The 16944-nt window shown below is 47.6% G+C and overlaps 8 protein-coding genes across 8 annotated transcripts; 3 read left to right on the top strand and 5 right to left on the bottom strand.

Annotated features, from left to right (window-relative positions):
- Nucleotides 1-865: 865 nt before the first annotated feature.
- EV420DRAFT_694266 (AAA domain-containing protein) lies at nucleotides 866-4132 on the bottom strand. The gene is made up of 8 exons (XM_060483126.1): nucleotides 3537-4132; nucleotides 3183-3479; nucleotides 3028-3131; nucleotides 1973-2976; nucleotides 1695-1919; nucleotides 1542-1640; nucleotides 1259-1486; nucleotides 866-1207 (listed from the first exon to the last, which is right to left on the bottom strand). Exons 1-8 carry the CDS (start codon nucleotides 3966-3968, stop codon nucleotides 1071-1073), a joined length of 2526 nt encoding a protein of 841 aa, XP_060327982.1. The 5' UTR covers nucleotides 3969-4132; the 3' UTR covers nucleotides 866-1070.
- On the bottom strand, nucleotides 4133-5773 carry EV420DRAFT_694259 (RNA-dependent RNA polymerase). The gene is made up of 7 exons (XM_060483125.1): nucleotides 5727-5773; nucleotides 5462-5675; nucleotides 5278-5403; nucleotides 4657-5228; nucleotides 4474-4605; nucleotides 4270-4415; nucleotides 4133-4206 (listed from the first exon to the last, which is right to left on the bottom strand). The coding sequence occupies exons 2-6, from the start codon at nucleotides 5548-5550 to the stop codon at nucleotides 4360-4362; spliced, it is 975 nt and encodes a 324-aa protein (XP_060327981.1). The 5' UTR covers nucleotides 5551-5675; nucleotides 5727-5773; the 3' UTR covers nucleotides 4133-4206; nucleotides 4270-4359.
- On the bottom strand, nucleotides 5541-6282 carry EV420DRAFT_694343 (uncharacterized protein). The gene is made up of 3 exons (XM_060483127.1): nucleotides 5880-6282; nucleotides 5727-5829; nucleotides 5541-5675 (listed from the first exon to the last, which is right to left on the bottom strand). Exons 1-3 carry the CDS (start codon nucleotides 6219-6221, stop codon nucleotides 5665-5667), a joined length of 456 nt encoding a protein of 151 aa, XP_060327980.1. The 5' UTR covers nucleotides 6222-6282; the 3' UTR covers nucleotides 5541-5664.
- A 23-nt stretch (nucleotides 6283-6305) lies between these two features.
- On the top strand, nucleotides 6306-7139 carry EV420DRAFT_1559138 (AAA domain-containing protein). Its single transcript, XM_060473768.1, has 2 exons — nucleotides 6306-6419; nucleotides 6483-7139. The coding sequence occupies exons 1-2, from the start codon at nucleotides 6360-6362 to the stop codon at nucleotides 7026-7028; spliced, it is 606 nt and encodes a 201-aa protein (XP_060327979.1). The 5' UTR covers nucleotides 6306-6359; the 3' UTR covers nucleotides 7029-7139.
- A 394-nt stretch (nucleotides 7140-7533) lies between these two features.
- On the bottom strand, nucleotides 7534-8509 carry EV420DRAFT_1273791 (uncharacterized protein; the record flags this gene model as incomplete). Its single annotated transcript, XM_060467785.1, has 6 exons — nucleotides 7534-7662; nucleotides 7714-7808; nucleotides 7868-8006; nucleotides 8076-8162; nucleotides 8209-8368; nucleotides 8400-8509. Coding segments are annotated over 6 exons (720 nt in total), but the record flags the coding sequence as incomplete, so codon positions are not given.
- Nucleotides 8510-9261: 752 nt separating this feature from the next.
- EV420DRAFT_694044 (uncharacterized protein) lies at nucleotides 9262-10204 on the top strand. Its single transcript, XM_060483122.1, has 2 exons — nucleotides 9262-10076; nucleotides 10133-10204. The coding sequence occupies exon 1, from the start codon at nucleotides 9320-9322 to the stop codon at nucleotides 9779-9781; it is 462 nt and encodes a 153-aa protein (XP_060327977.1). The 5' UTR covers nucleotides 9262-9319; the 3' UTR covers nucleotides 9782-10076; nucleotides 10133-10204.
- Nucleotide 10205: 1 nt separating this feature from the next.
- EV420DRAFT_694072 (glutathione S-transferase) lies at nucleotides 10206-11286 on the top strand. Its single transcript, XM_060483123.1, has 5 exons — nucleotides 10206-10323; nucleotides 10375-10395; nucleotides 10449-10553; nucleotides 10600-11106; nucleotides 11158-11286. The coding sequence occupies exons 1-5, from the start codon at nucleotides 10285-10287 to the stop codon at nucleotides 11212-11214; spliced, it is 729 nt and encodes a 242-aa protein (XP_060327976.1). The 5' UTR covers nucleotides 10206-10284; the 3' UTR covers nucleotides 11215-11286.
- A 1689-nt stretch (nucleotides 11287-12975) lies between these two features.
- EV420DRAFT_1559086 (uncharacterized protein) lies at nucleotides 12976-15072 on the bottom strand. The gene is made up of 5 exons (XM_060473767.1): nucleotides 14625-15072; nucleotides 14442-14569; nucleotides 14253-14389; nucleotides 13416-14176; nucleotides 12976-13384 (listed from the first exon to the last, which is right to left on the bottom strand). Exons 1-5 carry the CDS (start codon nucleotides 14658-14660, stop codon nucleotides 13178-13180), a joined length of 1269 nt encoding a protein of 422 aa, XP_060327975.1. The 5' UTR covers nucleotides 14661-15072; the 3' UTR covers nucleotides 12976-13177.
- Between the last annotated feature and the right edge of the window lie 1872 nt (nucleotides 15073-16944).

Genomic DNA, 16944 nt, shown 5'->3' with positions numbered 1-16944 from the left:
TCCTATGTCCTGCGAGAAGTGCACGATGAACACTGTTCCGTGACTAGTCTTCTGTAATGGTTTGGGCTAGGTCAACGCGGTCGAAAAATCTTTGAAGGCGAAAAACTTGGAGGAAAGTCGCACCATAGAAGAAAATTAGTGAGTAAATACCATTAACTTCAACGCAGAGACTGATCTCAATGCCAAATCCAGGTGACCAATAGAGACATTGTTACAAGATGAATATTGAGCATAAGACGGACGTTGTACAATATAATTCTTCAATTCTTCTCCTCCATTTCGAGCGTCACTTCCGTGCATGCCGACAGAGCCCTTTTCCACAAGGCATTACTTTCCATAGTTGGCCTATCACCCACGATGATCAAAGCCTTCCGTGCGCGCGTCCACATGACATTCAGTCGTCTGGCATCGTCGACGAAACCAATATCACGCTCAGCATTGGACCGCACGGACGAGAAGATGATGACATCGCTCTCCCTTCCTTGGAACGAATCGATGGTCGCGCAGGTAATGTGGGAAGAGAGCCTGTGTTTGAGCTCGTCGATCTGCTTCCTGTATGGCGATAATACGGTAATGGATATTTCAGATGGAGTCAGATGCGATATCGCGGCGTGGACGACTTCCACCTGGCCAACGTTGCTCTTGGAAAGTCCGCCCATATCTTCTTCCGTTGAGCATTGGATGAAGACGGTCGGTATGGGGATGTTTAGAGGTGGGCGCACAGGCCACGGAAAGCGTGTCTCGGTGAGAACCGAGAGAACCGCCAAGCTGTCAGTGATTCCTGATCGGAGTCGACCTTCATAGAACTCTCTAGAAGGGAATTCGGCGAGTTCTTGAGGGAATCGGTACTGGATCTAACATCATTCTGTAAGCCACTGGCGTCCTCACTGCTCTATGGAACTTACATCAAGCATCGTTTTAGATATCCCAGGTCTGTCATCGCCGGTGTATAGACGCTCAAGTAAGGATACGTCGAATTCGAGAGCTTTACCTAGCTTCTTGACTGTCGGGCGTAGCTGGACACTGCAGGATGCTAAGTCAGTAGTGCTTCGTTTCTACAGTCTCGAATCTTACTGATCACCGACTAGAATCGCGCGCTGGGTTCCTTTGACGAGCGGGATGAGGGCGCAGGGCTCTGTTATCTGAGATGCTTCATCGATGAGGGCGATATCAAAATCAGATTTACGTAGGATGCCAAGGCCGGCACCTAACGACCTAGGCTTCAGCATTGTGATATCATCAAACCCGGGTCGCTTACCTGCGCATGTCGTGAATACTAGAGTTGCATCTTCAAGCCGCTTCTGCGCCTGTTTGAACAGCCTGTTATTCTCATTCATGTCGCCACCGACGCGTGCATCGATCGTGAAACCTTGTAGATCCTTGTTAACTTTGGATACATCCGTGGCGACGCGGAGGATCTGTTCGTCTCGGAGGTAATGACCCTCATTGTTTTCCTTGACGAATCTCTCTAAGACGTTATCCACAGCTTCGGAACATGTGTCAGCTGTATATGTGCTCGGCGTTACTGGAGGGATATTCACCATTATGAGTCGATGCCGTCATCAAGATCTTCGGCTTCTCTTGGGAACTTTGTAGGAGTTTGAGGAGTATCTGCACTACTACGGTGGTTTTACCGGTACCTATGAAGGAGCGAGTAAGTCATCTCAAGTTCTAATGCAGCTTGCGATATTCACCTGGAGGTCCCCAGATTAGAGATAAAGGCGCCTCGCATGACTTGATTGCCTCAATCTGGCTCTCGTTCAGATCCTGTCCATATGTGAATTCTGCAACGGGGCCAGGGATAACCGCAGGGAATGCTTCGCTGGATGCTTCGCCTGTAATGAGATGGTGATACCGGCAGCACTCATCCTTCTCCATCAGTAATCGTATGAGGGCGTCCATCATCGCCTTCGAAGTCGCTGTATACCAATCCATCAGAGCCAAATCGTGTGCAGATACGCGTCAGGCATACCTATACTGCCTGCATTATACATATTCCAGTCCATCCTCTCCATTTCCGGTGGGGGAGGGTGTTGCAACTCGATCGTCATTTCACCCTTCATAGATTGCACGACTACACCATCGAGCACTGGCACCTCGACCGTGGCTGTCTTCTCAGCCTCCGAAACAGCCTGAAGTCTCACATGGGAATGAAGGCGTATAGGTGTTCGGGAATCAACCCGGATGGGTACTTTGACCTGAAGCGGATTTTCAGGGACCGGCTGCATCGTTGTTTTGACGGGAGCTGTCCGCTGCTTTCTCGGTCGTCCATCTTCGTTGCAAGGGCATTCGTCGGCAGCTTCTTCGGCTCTGTCGAAAGCGATACCAAGTGCGAATTTGTTCCCATATTTTTGCTCCGGTGGGATGTCCGGCAGAGTCGCACGGCTATCATTGAGAACAAATAGGACCTCTTGGACGACTTGAGGTGCACGAACGGATAGCGCTGTTTGCATCAAGAGATCAAAGTACACGTCGGCGGATAAATGCGCGATGGTTCCCGAGAGCTTCTCCAAAGCAACTAGGGTAGCCAAGCTTAGGCCATTGGCGGATCGGATAAGGTTGTGAAGGATAGACCGTTCGAAAGCCTTTGTTTCTGGCAGTAATACGTTTTCGGTCTCGTCGGGTGGGTATTTCTTCAGTAAGCTGAAAACCAATGGTGGATGCGACTCCATCAAACCCATCACGCTTTCGCGTCGAAGGGGTAGCGGCTGGGAAATGACAAAGGCAAAGATCCAGAACACTTCTTCCTCCGCATGGTACATTAAAGCAAACTGGACGATGTCTCTCCACTGCTCCGGTGTCGTATCCGACAGCCGACTCGTGAACTCATTGACCATTAGCTTTTTCTGGAATAGATCTCTGATGTGCCGCGGTTGCGGTTCCTCGGTGGAACTCCAGTCAATTGCTGAAAGATCATTGAGAGTGTACGAACGAATTTCACGATCGAAGCGTCGCACGCGAGTTTCCGTAGGAACACTGTACTTCCATCAGCTAGGAGCATACATGATTAACCATGGATTTGCGTACTGTTCAAACCACAAATCGAACAACTGATGAGAAATACGGTCCCGATTTGAAACGACGTGCAGCTCGATTCCAGTGATTGGTTCTCGATGGACTCTACCGACATTCTATATTACAATGAGCGCACAAAACTTCATTTCATACAATTGAAGCCATACCTGCCGAACTTTGTTGGATATTTTCTGCAGGGCGACACTCATAGCCACTTCGGCTCCTGATGCTTTCGGAGGACGTGTTAGAAACACAAATGAGTCTGCTCTATGCTTGTTATAGAGCTGTAAGTTCGTAGAACTGCAATACAGCCGATACCCAGAGGTACACGGTCGATAGGATGAAAAATTCCCTGATGTGTGGGGTAAAAACGAGCAGACAACCACGTTCTCGTTGACTTCCGGGTCTTCGTCCCATGGAAACATTCCCCTTATGAACACGGCGAGTACAAATCGGTCGTCGGTCTAAGTTATCATCTTAAGTCAGTTGTGTATGTTCTAAGATACACACTAGCGACTCACCTTCAGAAGTAACACTTTTCTAGTGAAGTCCTGGAGGGCCATTTGTAGATACGTAAAAAATGTCGCGTGTCCTTGAACCTTGGATGAATATAGACGCTGCAATGAAAATGGCTGTGCCAGGTTTCTTTGATACATTTCCGTCGGTCCCAGTAAATCGGAACGAAGCAAAGAATTCCAAAGACTCGCGTGTTCCTCGCGGGAAAGATTCAGGGCAAAACTAAGTGAGTATTTTTGATCAGTCGTTAAAGCGCCGCAATCGATGTAGCTGAGAAATACGCGGTGATCGAGGGAATGCCTGAGTGCTAAGCGGTAGGCGAGGCTATATAGTTCGTACTCAGAAAGAGCTGATTGCTTGCTTCGCAGAAGCTGTATGATAAGCTCTTCTGCATCCTCCGTGTCGACAGTGGATGTCAAGTCGCCGACGGTTGCCATTTCAGCCGTGAACGAGGCAGCAAACTCGGAAGCAGCATCGGCGAGAGCTTTGATGATAAACTCCGAACCTTCAGGAGGTTCGGGAGGCGATGTCAATCTGTCAGGTATTTTGATAGAGGCACCGTCTACTGATTGCGAGTGCAGTGCGTTCAATTCTTGACACTCGGAGCATAGTGCACCCTTGGGGCTGCTCTTCGCCCACTTTGAGTGTAGGGCGGCTACCCGTGCCAGTCCAGCACTATTAAGTATAACGATATGATAATGTTAGAAACTATCGACTCATGAAGAAAATCACACGCACTTGTTATACTGTGCGAAATGCCTTGCCAAATCTTCGCGCGTGACAGTCTTGTTGACTCGTTCCTTATTTGGAGGATAATCGTACGGCTACTCAAACGTTATACACAGGAACTAAATCAGGATCCCAACAGACAAAATATTCGTCACCTATATGCGAAAGGACGGAGTGAGAACCATGTAGTAGATGTAACAAAGGGGGCCTAACCATCGAGATCGCCACCACTGCTCATGGATGGTGCAGACTGGTGTCCACGCCGAGCTACCGATGCAAAAACAATGCAATCTACCAGGTGCGACAGCTTTTCATGGTGCGCTGCTCTTAATTTGAGGCAGTCACCTAGAAATAAATGAGCTATACTAGGGTGGCTGTGATTATTCTGGGACAAACCTGCATGTAAACATGGGTTCCGCACAACTAAAACGTCTCCGTGGATGGGTGTAGAAGGACCACCTCTTCCAGTCGTGATTCGTATATGAACTTGTCCTTCCTTGAGTACCTGGAATGGATCGCAAACACCATATATTTTCCGCGATTTCTTGATGATCATCCGTGATCGCTCTTTCTTCCCATCTTTTCGGAAATCTGCGATTTCTTTCTGCTGAAAACGGCGGATTTCCGCAGAAACTCTAGGATCGTCTAAACCGTCGAGAAGGACCCTTTCGGCAGCTTCGAAATCCTTAACAACAGAAAGAAAATCGACCGCTGCCATAGGGTCATAAGATGCACGACGGAGCCAATCAAAGTACTCGTCTTGCTTCTTCAGAAAGTTCTCGTTTGGAATGCCAAGACTAGAAAGAAGCACGATGATCTCGTTATTCAGGCGTCCGAAGGTGTAGGGTTTAGAATACCCGACAACGGAGAATGTGGGGTTTTCGGTCGTGGTGAACTTTTTCATGCTCTTGCGGAACTGAGCGAGAGGATGTTTGATAGCAATATCCGCAAAGTGTCGCGGTACAAATCTAACTTTAAGTTAGTGCAGAGTTACGCTGATGAACTGTGAATACCTACTCAGTCCCCTCTTTCTTACACTTATCAGCACGTTGCTTTTCCTCCTCATCGAACTGCTTCTTCTCCCTCCGCAAGTCTGCATCCAGCTTGGGGTGAAGCGTCAAAACACCTTTATATCCCAAGTACCTTGAGATGAATAAATACTATCAGTATAGGCGCTGACGTACGTTAGTGATAGAAATACCTTATCTGAAATACGCACGGCGTATACCTTACTCCACGAAAGATAATTTTCTTACTTTTACTGACTTGAACTGCTAGTCGTTGAGACATAAGGCCGCATCCATCTGAGAATTCGACACCCCCAGACACGATATCGGGAATATCTGCAATAAGATTCGGGTTAAGCTGGAAGTCGAGCTGTGACTCTGAGTACAATAAGCCAATTCACTTTGCGCCTATCAACCAGTGGGCATCGTTGATCAAACAAAGAAGAATCAAGAGCTTACGTTTTGCAACATTCATAATTTTGCCAAAGCTTCCCAGCTCGTAAATGCGATCGTCAAGCTCTTTGTCAGTCTTCGCTTCACGGAGGAAACAACTGCGGCCTCTCTAAATGAACCCTGAGTTGTATATAACAGCTTAAAGTAAGAGAAACGTACCAACTGGCTATTGCTGTGGTGATAAAATCGATATTGAACCCCATTCAAGAACAGCCCTTCCTTCAAAAATCGCGCAATGAAGTCTCCCGACTCTCTGAGCCTGGTATCAGGAAGTCTCAAAGCACCAAACGCAACAAGGATAAACTTTGAGGGGACATCAGATTGGAGAATGCGATTGCTGGAGAATTCGGCCGTCTCAAGTAGCATTTCTGCGCCGTTAAATCTAACAAATTTCCCGATGATCCGACCTTGTCTCTGGCGAGACATAAGGAGAGCTGGCGGAACTTGAAATGACCATGAGTCGTCATCTTTCGTACAATTAGCACGAAGGACGTGAGGCATGGCATATAGGTGATGGTAGATGATCTGATAGGAACGGGCGCTTAACAGACCTTTGGTATCGTGACCGTAGGAAGAAGAAGAGTTCGGGTCGATTGTCGGAACCAGGTATTCCCTTCCATTCCCAGACGTCGATCAGCCATGACAACGAAAGACTTCAATCAGGATAGCTGCACTCGCATTTACGCTGTTGGTCCATCGGTCAGTGCCTCTTGATGTCTACTGAACAAATTGACATGTACTGATCCGGGAGTTCGGTATCAGTCGACAGGAAAGTCGACATTGTGCACCGCCCTTGCAAAGAAGTTAGATCTGCACGGCCCCGCATACATCACGGAGGTGGCACGCACTGTCATCAAGGAACGAGGGTTCACGAAGGCGCACATAGGTCTGCTAGAGATGCAAGAGGCCATCATGGACGCGCAGATAGATCGCGAGAGAGAGACTCGAGGATCTTATCCTGTGCAGGTATTTGATCGGTCGGCGGTGGATCCGATTGTCTACGCCGTGTTGACTGGAGCGTCAGACCTTGATGGGAAGGAGCGATCGGAGAGCCTGTCGAAGAAGGATAACTTCCAAGAGACCCTCGCAGAATATATGAAATTGTCCTCCATCTTTTTTCTCCTAGCTCCGGTGGAAGAGTGGTTGGTGGATGATGGTACGAGGCATTTAGATAACGGTAAAGAATGCTTTGGCATTTTCGAGCGGGTCTTGTCAGGTTTAGGGATTTCATATTCCGTTATAGGAGAGAACGTGAAGGACTTAAATGATAGAGTCTCTTTAGTTCTTGATAGAGCTCGCTTGCAGTAGATAAACGCGTAATTACGAAGATGGCGTGAATTATACCTAAAGCAATTGACACGAACTAGGCTGAGTCTCACCAAGATAATATCCACAATAATAGACACAAATTGTCTGAGTGACACGGTAAATCTGGGGCTCTTTTGCTTTTGGTGACCCTCTGATCGGAAAAACCTGTGGATGATAAGTGTAATCAGAAGAACGAAAAGAAATGGAGACAAAGTCATTCACTGCCTTAAACTGCAAACGGTTACGCTCGCAAAATTCCTGTGAACGCTAAGCGGGAGGACCCTGGACCTTTGGCGGCGCCGGCGGCTAGCACGTCGTTGTCGGTTGAAGAGGAACGTCCTCATCACGTGTTCAATCATGGTGTTGGTAAATTCAAGGCCAGCTTTAGAAATCAAGAGAGCCGGTGGTAGACGTAGGGATTTTGACTAGTACATAGATATTAGCGAATGAACGGTGTAAAAATACTGCAAGGTGGCATAGGCAAGATATGAAATAGTAGACACCCCTAATCATACATCTCCTTCTCGTCTTCCACTCGAATACCATAATACGCCCATACAGCAGAAGCCTGCAAGTCCTCAACGCCATCATTATTCACACCAATGATACCGTCTATCTGGTACACACCCTTGGTCTAGAGAAACGTCAAGACCAAAACTCACATGAAGCTTTCCGATTGACTTACAACTCCCAACGAGACTTTGATAGTCGGCGAACCAAGCGTATATAGCTCTAGCGGCTTCTCGCTGCCATTGATAAGTCTAAGAACATTCCGCGCTGCTACCTCGCCCTAGAAATACATCAGTCACATCAACGTAATGGCGGGATGAGGTATAGACAAGCCTGGAAATAGGCGTTATGTCCAGGTTTGATGGCACCGAAAGCGTCTGTAGCATATCCTATAACAAATATGTGCGGATATTGAGTAGTCTCCTGCCCTTGGTCTTGTCCGGGGTCGGACCTTCCGTCTAGCGAGATCTATTCAATGGCTGCCGGCAATGTCGCTATTCCAGAATTCAAGCCAGAGAGCTGGAGTGTCCTCAAAACCTGCGCCAATCCTGTTTTGACGTCGATAGTGTGAGGGTTCATGTCTTTGAGCAAGACGGTATTCGGCTTTTGGCCAGTGCAAAGTAACTGTAAAGGAGTGAGAAATATATTGAAGATCTAGGCGGAGAATTACTATTAGATCGGCGACAATTTCTCTCCCCGACAGGGTCTTCACCATGCGCTGCTCTCGCTCGTTGCATTTATCGGCGAAGGGCATGTCTAGACGCACGCCGAGGATTACCTCAATACCCAGAGATTCCGTGGACTGGAGAACTATGGCCCGGTGAGTCGAACTTGGAAATGGTCATCAGTGATTAATGTGACGTATTCTCAAGATGCGTCCCCTCATCAAACCGAGGAAGCAGCCTGTTCCTCGAATGAAGCAGAGTGATATTCTTCTTCGGATATACCGCAGCAATGTCTGTCGCGAACTCTGGTCTAAATTAGTCAATGCCAACAAAGGGGAGGACGTAAATATCTATTACGCGTGTCAGTGCAACGGGAATGCTGTCAAGAGAAAATCGGACGGTTGGCATGTCTAAATGCATCATAGATGAGCCACCAGGATGATTTAATGAGGAGAAAGACGAACCTGTTTCTATCAATTAGTTGAATCCTACAGCCCTTTGGCATCCCGGCAGCCAATATCTGAGCAGCCCTTGATCCTATTAAGATAGGATTGTATCAGAGCTTCGAAGATCACAGAAAGAAATGAAGATCACTCACCACCATGTGCGGCACCAAGAACGATAACGGTCATTATCGTAAAGAAAAGATAGCGTTATCTGATACGAGAAATTCGATTCTATCTTATCAGATACCAAGCGCGCACAGCATTTCTTGACAGATCATCTATACGACGGAGAATTCAGCTGGAAATTTGAAAGTGGCACCACTACGTGTCAAAATATACCTATTCTTTCGGCCGAACATCTGCGGCAGGTTTACAATATAAATGGTCGAATGCGATGCCTTTTTCCGGCTTCCCTGGGTCGTCAGAGCGCTATTGAGAACAAATTGGGGAGGAATATCCTAGGCACCCGAGTAGAACATACAGGTTTCTCGAAAATTGGACGATTATAATCGTATAACAAGATTTTGGTACGGAGAGACCGTCGACATCGGGGTAGGTGATGGCCAAGAGCACTCACTGGCGTGACCGCAACGACAGCGCGTCACGTGCCGTATTTACGGCCCGACCCGTCTTCTCTCCTACTTTGACGTCGATAAATTCTGTTTCCAAAATGACTGATATCCCTATCCCTCGTCTTGTGTACAAGATTATTCCCGATGCTCCACCTTCACCCTTACCGCATTCACTCCCACTGAGTGCTCTCGATGCCAAGGACGGGTTTATCCATCTTTCCGACGCCAGCCAGGTTCCAAAAACAGCTGACCTGTTTTTTTCGGAGTACCACAAAGTGTGGCTGCTGCAGCTGGATACTGAAGTGGTTAGGAAAGAGGGAGGATACTTTCTGTGGGCAGAGAATCTCCCGGGGTGTGTCCATCTGTACGGGAAGGAGAAAGCTACTTGGGATGGCGCCAGGTTAGGGGAGGGGACTATCAGAGATTCGAGAGTGTTTACGAAGCTGGAAGCAGAGACTTGGGCAGATAGCATGAAGGAATCTGGTCTGGGTTGGCTTTTGGATCAATGTACGACCAAGCTTTTTTGTCGAGTATTTGGCCGTCTAATAATTGACTCGTAGGAAGTTTTCCCTATCGGTGCTATCATTACGTATTCTGAATTGCATTTCGTCTTGCTCTGCTCATCCCGAGTGGTTACAATGAGACCGCCACCCGTTGTGTTGCCTTGTTCCCTTCAACGCTTAAAAGAAGGACAGGACGCACTTGTACCATCGAACACAAACCATCCGCACCATCAAAGGTTGGTCAAGGCGTCATAATGACGAAACAAAGGAAGCACTGTAGACGATGACGCATACCTTACGGCCGCAAGAGAAGAGAACTAGGGTGAACCGCAGCCATGCAGCTAGTCGCAAGGTAACTCTGTTCCCTCCGTTCATCCCTTTTTTTCGGCCTGAATACGTCTTTGTAAGTCCCACGAGGTTATATTCCCTTCATTGAACGCTAAAGATAGGAACAAGCCTTACAAATCTCTTCTGACAAATGCGAAATTGCATCATGATGGCGCGCTCATCCTCTTATAAATCCTGGCTTACAATTCTCTCTCGCTATCTATTCTACCACAATGACTACCGCTGAACCACTGACCCTCTACACGGCAAAGGTGAGCTACTCGAGTTGAAACAACATCTAATGACGGCTCATGAGAAACTAGGTGTGCCCGTATGCACAAAGGGTACGCTTCGGTGAATATTCGCAGTTTGTGTCAATTTCTCATAGCTCGTACAGACCGAGATCGCCCTCGCTGAAGCGCAAACTCCATATACCCGCTACGAAATCGACCTCCAGAACAAGCCTGAATGGTACGCACCCCGAGTGAATCCTGCGAGCAAGGTACGTCTCCATATCTCATCTCTACTATTCCTAATGCCATTCTCAGGTTCCTGCCATCGCGTACGGTGGCCCTAAAGTCCCAGCTGACACACCATCGCCTGAATCCACGAAACTCGCAGAATCTCTTATTCTCGTCGAGTTCATTGCGGATCTTTTCCCGTCATCGCACCTCCTCCCTTCGGACCCCGTTACGCGGGCCAAAGCCCGTTTCTTCATCGATAGCTTCTCCAACAAATTCTCCCCCGCCTATGCCGGGTTTCAATTCCGCGGAGAGTCGCCCGAGGCTCTGTACAAGGCTATCGAGGCCCTGCAGGGACAACTTGCTGGTGAAGGAAAGTGGGCCGTAGGGGATGAGTTTAGTATTGCGGATGTTGCCGTTGCACCTTTCCTTGCGAGACTCGAGCTGGCGTTCTCGAATGATTTAGGGGGATTTGCAGTCGGAGAAGGAAAGAAGGTGTGGGAGACGCTTCAGACGGATGAGAAGTACGCCCCCTTGAGGAGCTATTGGGCCAAGCTGAAGGAGAGGAAGAGTGTGAAAGACACTTTCTATGCGGTTGGTCATATTGCTTTTCGCTTCGCCTTCTTTCCTGATTGATGGGTCTAGGATCATGTATTGGCCCTGTACAACAAACGCCTCGCTACTTGGCGTGCACCTAAGTAAGGATTTCACATCGGATACTTTCCATGGTATGCTAAGCTGTATTTTCTTCTATTCGGAAATCGATGTTTCTTGTGAACTTGTACTTGTCACCTTGCCAAGGGAATGAGAGTCTTGGATATTCGGGCCGGAGAACGATTTAAGAGTTAGCCAGCCATGCTAGAACGAGGGTTGCGTGTGCAGTCATGAGATGATATTGGCGGAGTCTGCCTGCCGAGATAATTGTTTTCGCTTGTTCCATCAGTTGGACTAAATGGGTGGCTAGTGCCAACCCACTGCTTCGTAAGCTTCCTCCGCGTTGTGATTTTTCTTTCATTAAGCATTTTATTGTGATAATCCATCTTTGTCTTCACTCTAATGCTCGACGACGGTGTGAGACTGTGATCAGAAAGGGGAAGAGCGATTACCAGGATTCGTTCGGGAGTACTGACGACGCGTTAGAATATGGTTGATTGTGATCCTTCTAGAGCATCAAGTCTCACTGTGACAGGAATCAAACGTGAACAGAATGGCAGACGCTTACTTAACGATGGAAAGCGAAAAGTTGACTTGTTACATTGTAAGTTGTACAGTATTTTTGTTTTCCACACTGCATCGAATCGACAAAGATGATAGTTTGAAAAAGAATCCCAGAGACCATATGGGCCAAGCGCCGGCCGCAATTAGATCAAAGGCGCGAATGTATAAGCATCGAGAAGCATTGTGCTTGGATGGTCAGGCGAGGGAACAAGAAGAGAAACTGCATCTGTTTGAGCATTTAAGCATAACTGTATTCCTACGAGAAGGGTATGTGCTGGAAATTGTCTCGTTCGGTGCAGACAGAATCATCATAGCGGCCAGCGCTTGTAGTTGGGACAAGCACTTGAACGGTGAGCTTTCAATGAGACATACACCTTCCTGAATATCACACGAAATGCCCAAGCTTAATTGTCGAACCCATCATGTCGGTCCCCACATGTTTTATTCTTCCATATATCTACCTATTCCTCCCGTAGCTGAAAGTGGCACCCACTATGACTATGCCAACGTTCAACCCCTCTTTCGACAACCACCTTGAATCCGAGGATCTATCCACTATAGCATTACTTCTAAGAGCTCTTGCAAAAAGCGGTAATAAAGGATTTCACCTCGTATATCCTTGAATATCATCACTACGGTGAAAGCGGTATTATTTACTGTCTGAGCCAGAAGGTAATGCCTTGTACTTGTTCAATCTTTGCCCAAGCTGCATGATCTAACCCTCCCTTGGAACTTGCAGGATGCTGAACGTTAAACCGTAGCCAATGGAGTCTTTGAAACGAGTGGCGGTAAAATCACAACCGGCGTTTACCACGCCAAGAAGTCGGTTAATGAGAAGGAACATCCGCATCTTCAGCGGAAAAGAGGCGAAATAAAAGTTGTTTGTGCCACTACATGTTCTATATTATTCATGGTATAGGGCTCGCATTCTAATTTCGAACATCCCCCGTGGCGTGTCTGAAGCGCGTTCTTGCCCAGCAGTCTTCCTCGCATGTTGTAGTATGGAGAATCCACTTTTTAACGGAAGTTTTGGGATGAAAGGCTGCTGTTGTATCAATGGACTTGGAGAGACCTGTGGTTGCTAGATGTAGCTGGAAGGTTTCAATGGATCCAAAGTCGCGACTGTCACGTGATCAGTGACCGTCTCGCGTCGATTGCGCGTCGAAGTCGCGTCAAGTTTTAAGACGCGTCTTATTCAAGCCTTAGAGCATATAATGTACCTCAATAACATGATCTCAAAGCGCAGCCGCGAATTCTTTCCAGTTATGAATTGATTAGACCTTTTATCGACTTCGGACTTTCTTTCCCATCCCTAATGACAGAACCTTATTGATCTATTTTATTTCTGGACGGGCTAGCCCGTGAAAAGATTTGACCCAATTGGTCTAAACGATTATACAAAGGAAGATCCAACTGATACTGCGACTAGCGAAAGATTACATCATTTTTACAAACGAATGTCAGCGAACGATTGTCCGCGGCACATTCCCGCCTGCGCATGATCGATGGAACGAGGATTCTCGAGGTACTTGCGAGCTTTTATCGCGTGCTTGCTATCTTTTCCAAACTCTGCCACTCTAGCATCATAAACGATACCATGCCAATACTTCGCTGACTCCCAATCGGAGTGCAATGAGCAAAATGCAGCTGCCTCCTGCGCAAAATCATCCACATCCGCCCAGTACCCCCTCTTCCTTCATCAGATTGATTGCCCTGATAACGGCTCGAAGATATGCGGGACCAGAGGCAAAGGGATCAAACATCGGCATTCGATCCCAGATGGATGCGATCTCCAACCTGCGCCTGTCACTCTCCAAAGTTTCCTGGCGGTCGAGACTGCATGCTGCACACGAGCAACTAAAGTTATACTTCGCTCGTAGCCTCATCTGTCGCTGATTACGCGTAGCGCCGTACGCATTCCGGCCGCCGAGATAGGTCACAAATATTTCTTCCCCTTTTGGGATTTCGGTGAGGGCGAAAATACGTTGGCGGTTTGTCGCCTCGTGGTATGAGTAACGTGCGTTTGGCCGACAAGAATGGTTGAATCGTGACGCTTCAACGACGATCCCACCGTCAGCGAAAGCGTTGGTGTTGTATATGCCGTAGATGGTGTCTTCGCGGTGGGATTGCGAGTTTTTCAAAGACAAAAAGACCAAGAGTTCCTTCGGTGAGAGTTTCTCCGCGGCTAGTCGGAGTTCTGCCGGGGAAGGCGCGCCGTGAGGAAAGGGGAGGAGCGGTTTTTCACTTAGAATAAGGTCTCCTCGCTGAATGTCTCTGGCAGCGAACGCCCCAAGACCTCTGCTGCTGGCGTCCTTGACGAAATACATCCGTTCGGACGGCGCAGTCTGGCATTCAGGTGAAAGAGACTCAGGTTCGAGGGTCAGCTTTGGGGTGGTGACAGCGCTATTGATCTTTTGTCGCTCGGTATGTATGAGATCTTTGGCGCCTCACATAGACGCAAATGCTTGGAGATCTATTGATAATCAGGAAGGAGCGGGGGGCGTCTCTGACAAAATACGCACCATCTTCGGCACCGGCCTTATCAGCCATCTCTCGCCTTGCCTGACACCTCCGATAGTAAGCTTTTTGTCTGTGGTCGTTCTTCTTACATTCGCAGAGCGCCAGAGCACTTGTTGCGTCCTTTTCGGCTTCTTGCCATCTGATAAAGATCTGTTAGAGTATATCCTCGTCTGTACAGAATAGAACCGTACCTTGTGAGTCGCAGATTCATCAAGGAGCGATTCAACGGGTGAACATCATCCTTGGGATTGATATCGATTGCATGCGAGTAAAGCAATCGTGCGACGGCAAAGTCGCCTTGTTTGAATGCCTCCGTGGCCTTTATAACATCAGGTTAGACTCAGACCCTTCGATTACTCAGAGTGACGACTCACTTTGATTTTCAACAGACTGAGCGTTGAATCTGACATCTGTGTTGGGAGTGACTTGACAAGCGTTTGTGAGGTGGGAACGTGGATACACGACCTTATATAAGTCGCTCGAAGTTTTAGCTCAAGCACGCTCAGTGCCGATTCGGCCTAGACATGAGGCCTTGAGGTCCCTTGGGGGCTAGCGCCGTGATTGAATCGATAGATAGAACGCCGATGCAAATAAAAACAGGGATGAAGAATTCTCCTAACTAAAGCGGCTTTTAGGAGGACTGCAGATAATTGGCAGAGAATGACGACAAGGTTACTGCTGTTCTGGCTCAGTAGCTAGCAGGCTCTCTTATAACACACATAGCGCCAGAAATTAATTTATCAGAGCCCTTACCCGAGAGTCACGATAAATCCCATCTATGAAGACAATTCATAGGCTTACGGCAGTGGAGGCAGTCAAGATTGACGGTTCGCGGAAACCCGAGAATAGGGTTAGGAATTGAGGGATTACATCATCCTCGCCCTATCACGTGGCTTATTTGCCTCTTGTCCATCGACGTCCACGACGAGAAGCTACGCGTCTCTATTGCGTATGCCTGTTCGATAGCTCCTTCACTGTAAAAATCTGAGTGTTTCATATAACGGTGATGAGGTACCTTCGACTCTTAAGCCAACCAGTACCCGCAGTGGGCTGACAGCGAGGAGGACTCAAGAGAAAGATGAAGGACGTCTGGGTATCATGAAAAAGGGTGCATTGCAATTCGATTCTCAGCTCACCTTTAAGACTTATACGAAATGCATTGCCCAGATATTTACTACAAAATGGACCGCATGAAAGTTGTCAAAAGATCATGGACGTTATGGAAGGCAGATCCAGATACGGTTCCTTGGAAAGGTGGTCATTGTTGTAATAAAACCTCAAAAATTCAATGTCAAGGCGCTGCCAAAAACTTCGGCAATGCATGCGACAGATATCATCCAATGCCTTTGATCGTATGACAACCTTCACATACCGTTCAGCATCGAGTATATATGCACCCTCAGCGAGCACCGAATTTCCGTTTGCTTTCTTGCAATCCCTTTGTTTCTACCTCGCCACTCAGAGGTTTGCTTTTGATTCGGAAAATGTTGAAATACGTGAAGCCTTGGAGAAAGCTGCATTTCCGGTAAGCGCCGTATTCCGATCTCTTACTAGTTTCTCTCATCGACGCACAGATGGTGCCTGTTCCGAGGATCTTCGGAAGCAGTCGTTGCCCCGGACGACATTTCAACCCGCTTTCTACCTCAAAGATGCAACACAATGCTCCAGTCCGACCTATTCGAGGGCTCCAGACTAGGTTGTACACGCATAGAATCACTTTATACGCGCCCAGTTCCCATGTGTGCGCCTTTTTTGTCCTAGTCGAGGCGTTTTTTTACCCCGTTACTGCTTCTAAGGAATCGCGGGAGTTACAGATAGAACCTCTGTTGGTATACTACCACCACCTGCGCTTGATTGATGAACAAGGTGCGACATCTACATCTATTCTTATATCTCCGCTACTCACTGGCTCTTTCCTTAGGCTTAAACTGAAATGCTCTTGTTCTCAGTCAATCTCAAATTAGCTAGTTTGTTTGATATGGTATACCAAAAGAGTAGAGATTCAAGGAAGAGACCCAAATGAGTAAGCTTCGCTCTTCTATGATGCATAGTCGACCAATTCTCACTTATTTCCATGTAGGTTCTACATGCCAATGATTACCTTTTCTTCACCGCACAACGCATGCCGTAGAAGCGGCCCAGCCTTCGGTGCGCACTCACGTTAGTCTTTGATGACATCCTTCTTATCTCACCTCGCCCTTTAAGTTCAAGGAAACGGAACCCTATCGTTCGAGGCGCTTCCTTCCAGCTAATCAACTTTATGTCAGAAAATTTTCACCCCGAAGAATTGAGAAATAATACTCTTCTTTTCCTTTCCTCGAAAGAGGGAAATGTCTTTCCTTATTCCCGGATTCTGGAGGTGTCTCGCCACAAGCTTTTAAACCTTATTGAGGGTTTGTTATGCATCTCCACGTGAATCCTACGCTGACAGTTTTGGCCGCCCCTACGATGCAATCTCACACGACACCTGTTTCTTTGGCGAGGTCTCAACGTTGATATCACGACATGGACGTCCCAGCACAGTCACAAAGGTTAAACATATCTAGGGTTAGTCAGCAATCGGTAGGTTGGCATCTGTGTCTGTTCTGTCGCAGTGAGTCAGTCTACTTTGTTCGAAGAAGAGTCACATCCAAACTCCACAGTAGGTTAGGTGTTGTTTATTGGTATTATTTTCCCGCCAAGTTGGTGGGCCCG

The sequence above is a fragment of the Desarmillaria tabescens genome, assembly GCF_030435595.1.
Source record: "Desarmillaria tabescens strain CCBAS 213 chromosome Unknown EV420scaffold_31, whole genome shotgun sequence".
NCBI classification, from domain to species: Eukaryota; Fungi; Basidiomycota; class Agaricomycetes; order Agaricales; family Physalacriaceae; genus Desarmillaria; species Desarmillaria tabescens.
The sequence above is the reverse complement of the archived record's forward strand: the minus strand, read 5'-3'. Positions and strand labels throughout refer to the sequence as shown.

Coding starts and splice junctions, on each gene's coding strand:
- EV420DRAFT_694343 (XM_060483127.1), bottom strand. CDS start 6,221: ATGCCTCACGTCCTTCGTGCTAATTGTACGAAAGATGACGACTCATGG. Junction 5,830..5,879: donor ACCACAGCAATAGCCAGTTG/GTACGTTTCTCT, acceptor GGGTTCATTTAG/AGAGGCCGCAGTTGTTTCCT.
- EV420DRAFT_694044 (XM_060483122.1), top strand. CDS start 9,320: ATGACTGATATCCCTATCCCTCGTCTTGTGTACAAGATTATTCCCGAT.
- EV420DRAFT_694072 (XM_060483123.1), top strand. CDS start 10,285: ATGACTACCGCTGAACCACTGACCCTCTACACGGCAAAG. Junction 10,554..10,599: donor GAGTGAATCCTGCGAGCAAG/GTACGTCTCCAT, acceptor TGCCATTCTCAG/GTTCCTGCCATCGCGTACGG. Junction 11,107..11,157: donor TGAAAGACACTTTCTATGCG/GTTGGTCATATT, acceptor TGATGGGTCTAG/GATCATGTATTGGCCCTGTA.
- EV420DRAFT_1559086 (XM_060473767.1), bottom strand. CDS start 14,660: ATGTCAGATTCAACGCTCAGTCTGTTGAAAATCAAA. Junction 14,570..14,624: donor TCAGTCTGTTGAAAATCAAA/GTGAGTCGTCAC, acceptor GATGTTATAAAG/GCCACGGAGGCATTCAAACA. Junction 13,385..13,415: donor ATCTGATGAAGGAAGAGGGG/GTACTGGGCGGA, acceptor GATTTTGCGCAG/GAGGCAGCTGCATTTTGCTC.
- EV420DRAFT_694259 (XM_060483125.1), bottom strand. CDS start 5,550: ATGTCTCAACGACTAGCAGTTCAAGTCAGTAAAAGTAAGAAAATTATC. Junction 5,229..5,277: donor TGTAAGAAAGAGGGGACTGA/GTAGGTATTCAC, acceptor ACTTAAAGTTAG/ATTTGTACCGCGACACTTTG. Junction 4,416..4,473: donor CAGTGGTGGCGATCTCGATG/GTTAGGCCCCCT, acceptor TTTCGCATATAG/GTGACGAATATTTTGTCTGT.
- EV420DRAFT_1559138 (XM_060473768.1), top strand. CDS start 6,360: ATGACAACGAAAGACTTCAATCAGGATAGCTGCACTCGCATTTACGCT. Junction 6,420..6,482: donor TTTACGCTGTTGGTCCATCG/GTCAGTGCCTCT, acceptor GTTCGGTATCAG/TCGACAGGAAAGTCGACATT.
- EV420DRAFT_694266 (XM_060483126.1), bottom strand. CDS start 3,968: ATGGCAACCGTCGGCGACTTGACATCCACTGTCGACACGGAGGATGCA. Junction 3,132..3,182: donor TATCCAACAAAGTTCGGCAG/GTATGGCTTCAA, acceptor ATTGTAATATAG/AATGTCGGTAGAGTCCATCG. Junction 1,487..1,541: donor GACGGCATCGACTCATAATG/GTGAATATCCCT, acceptor CATGTTCCGAAG/CTGTGGATAACGTCTTAGAG.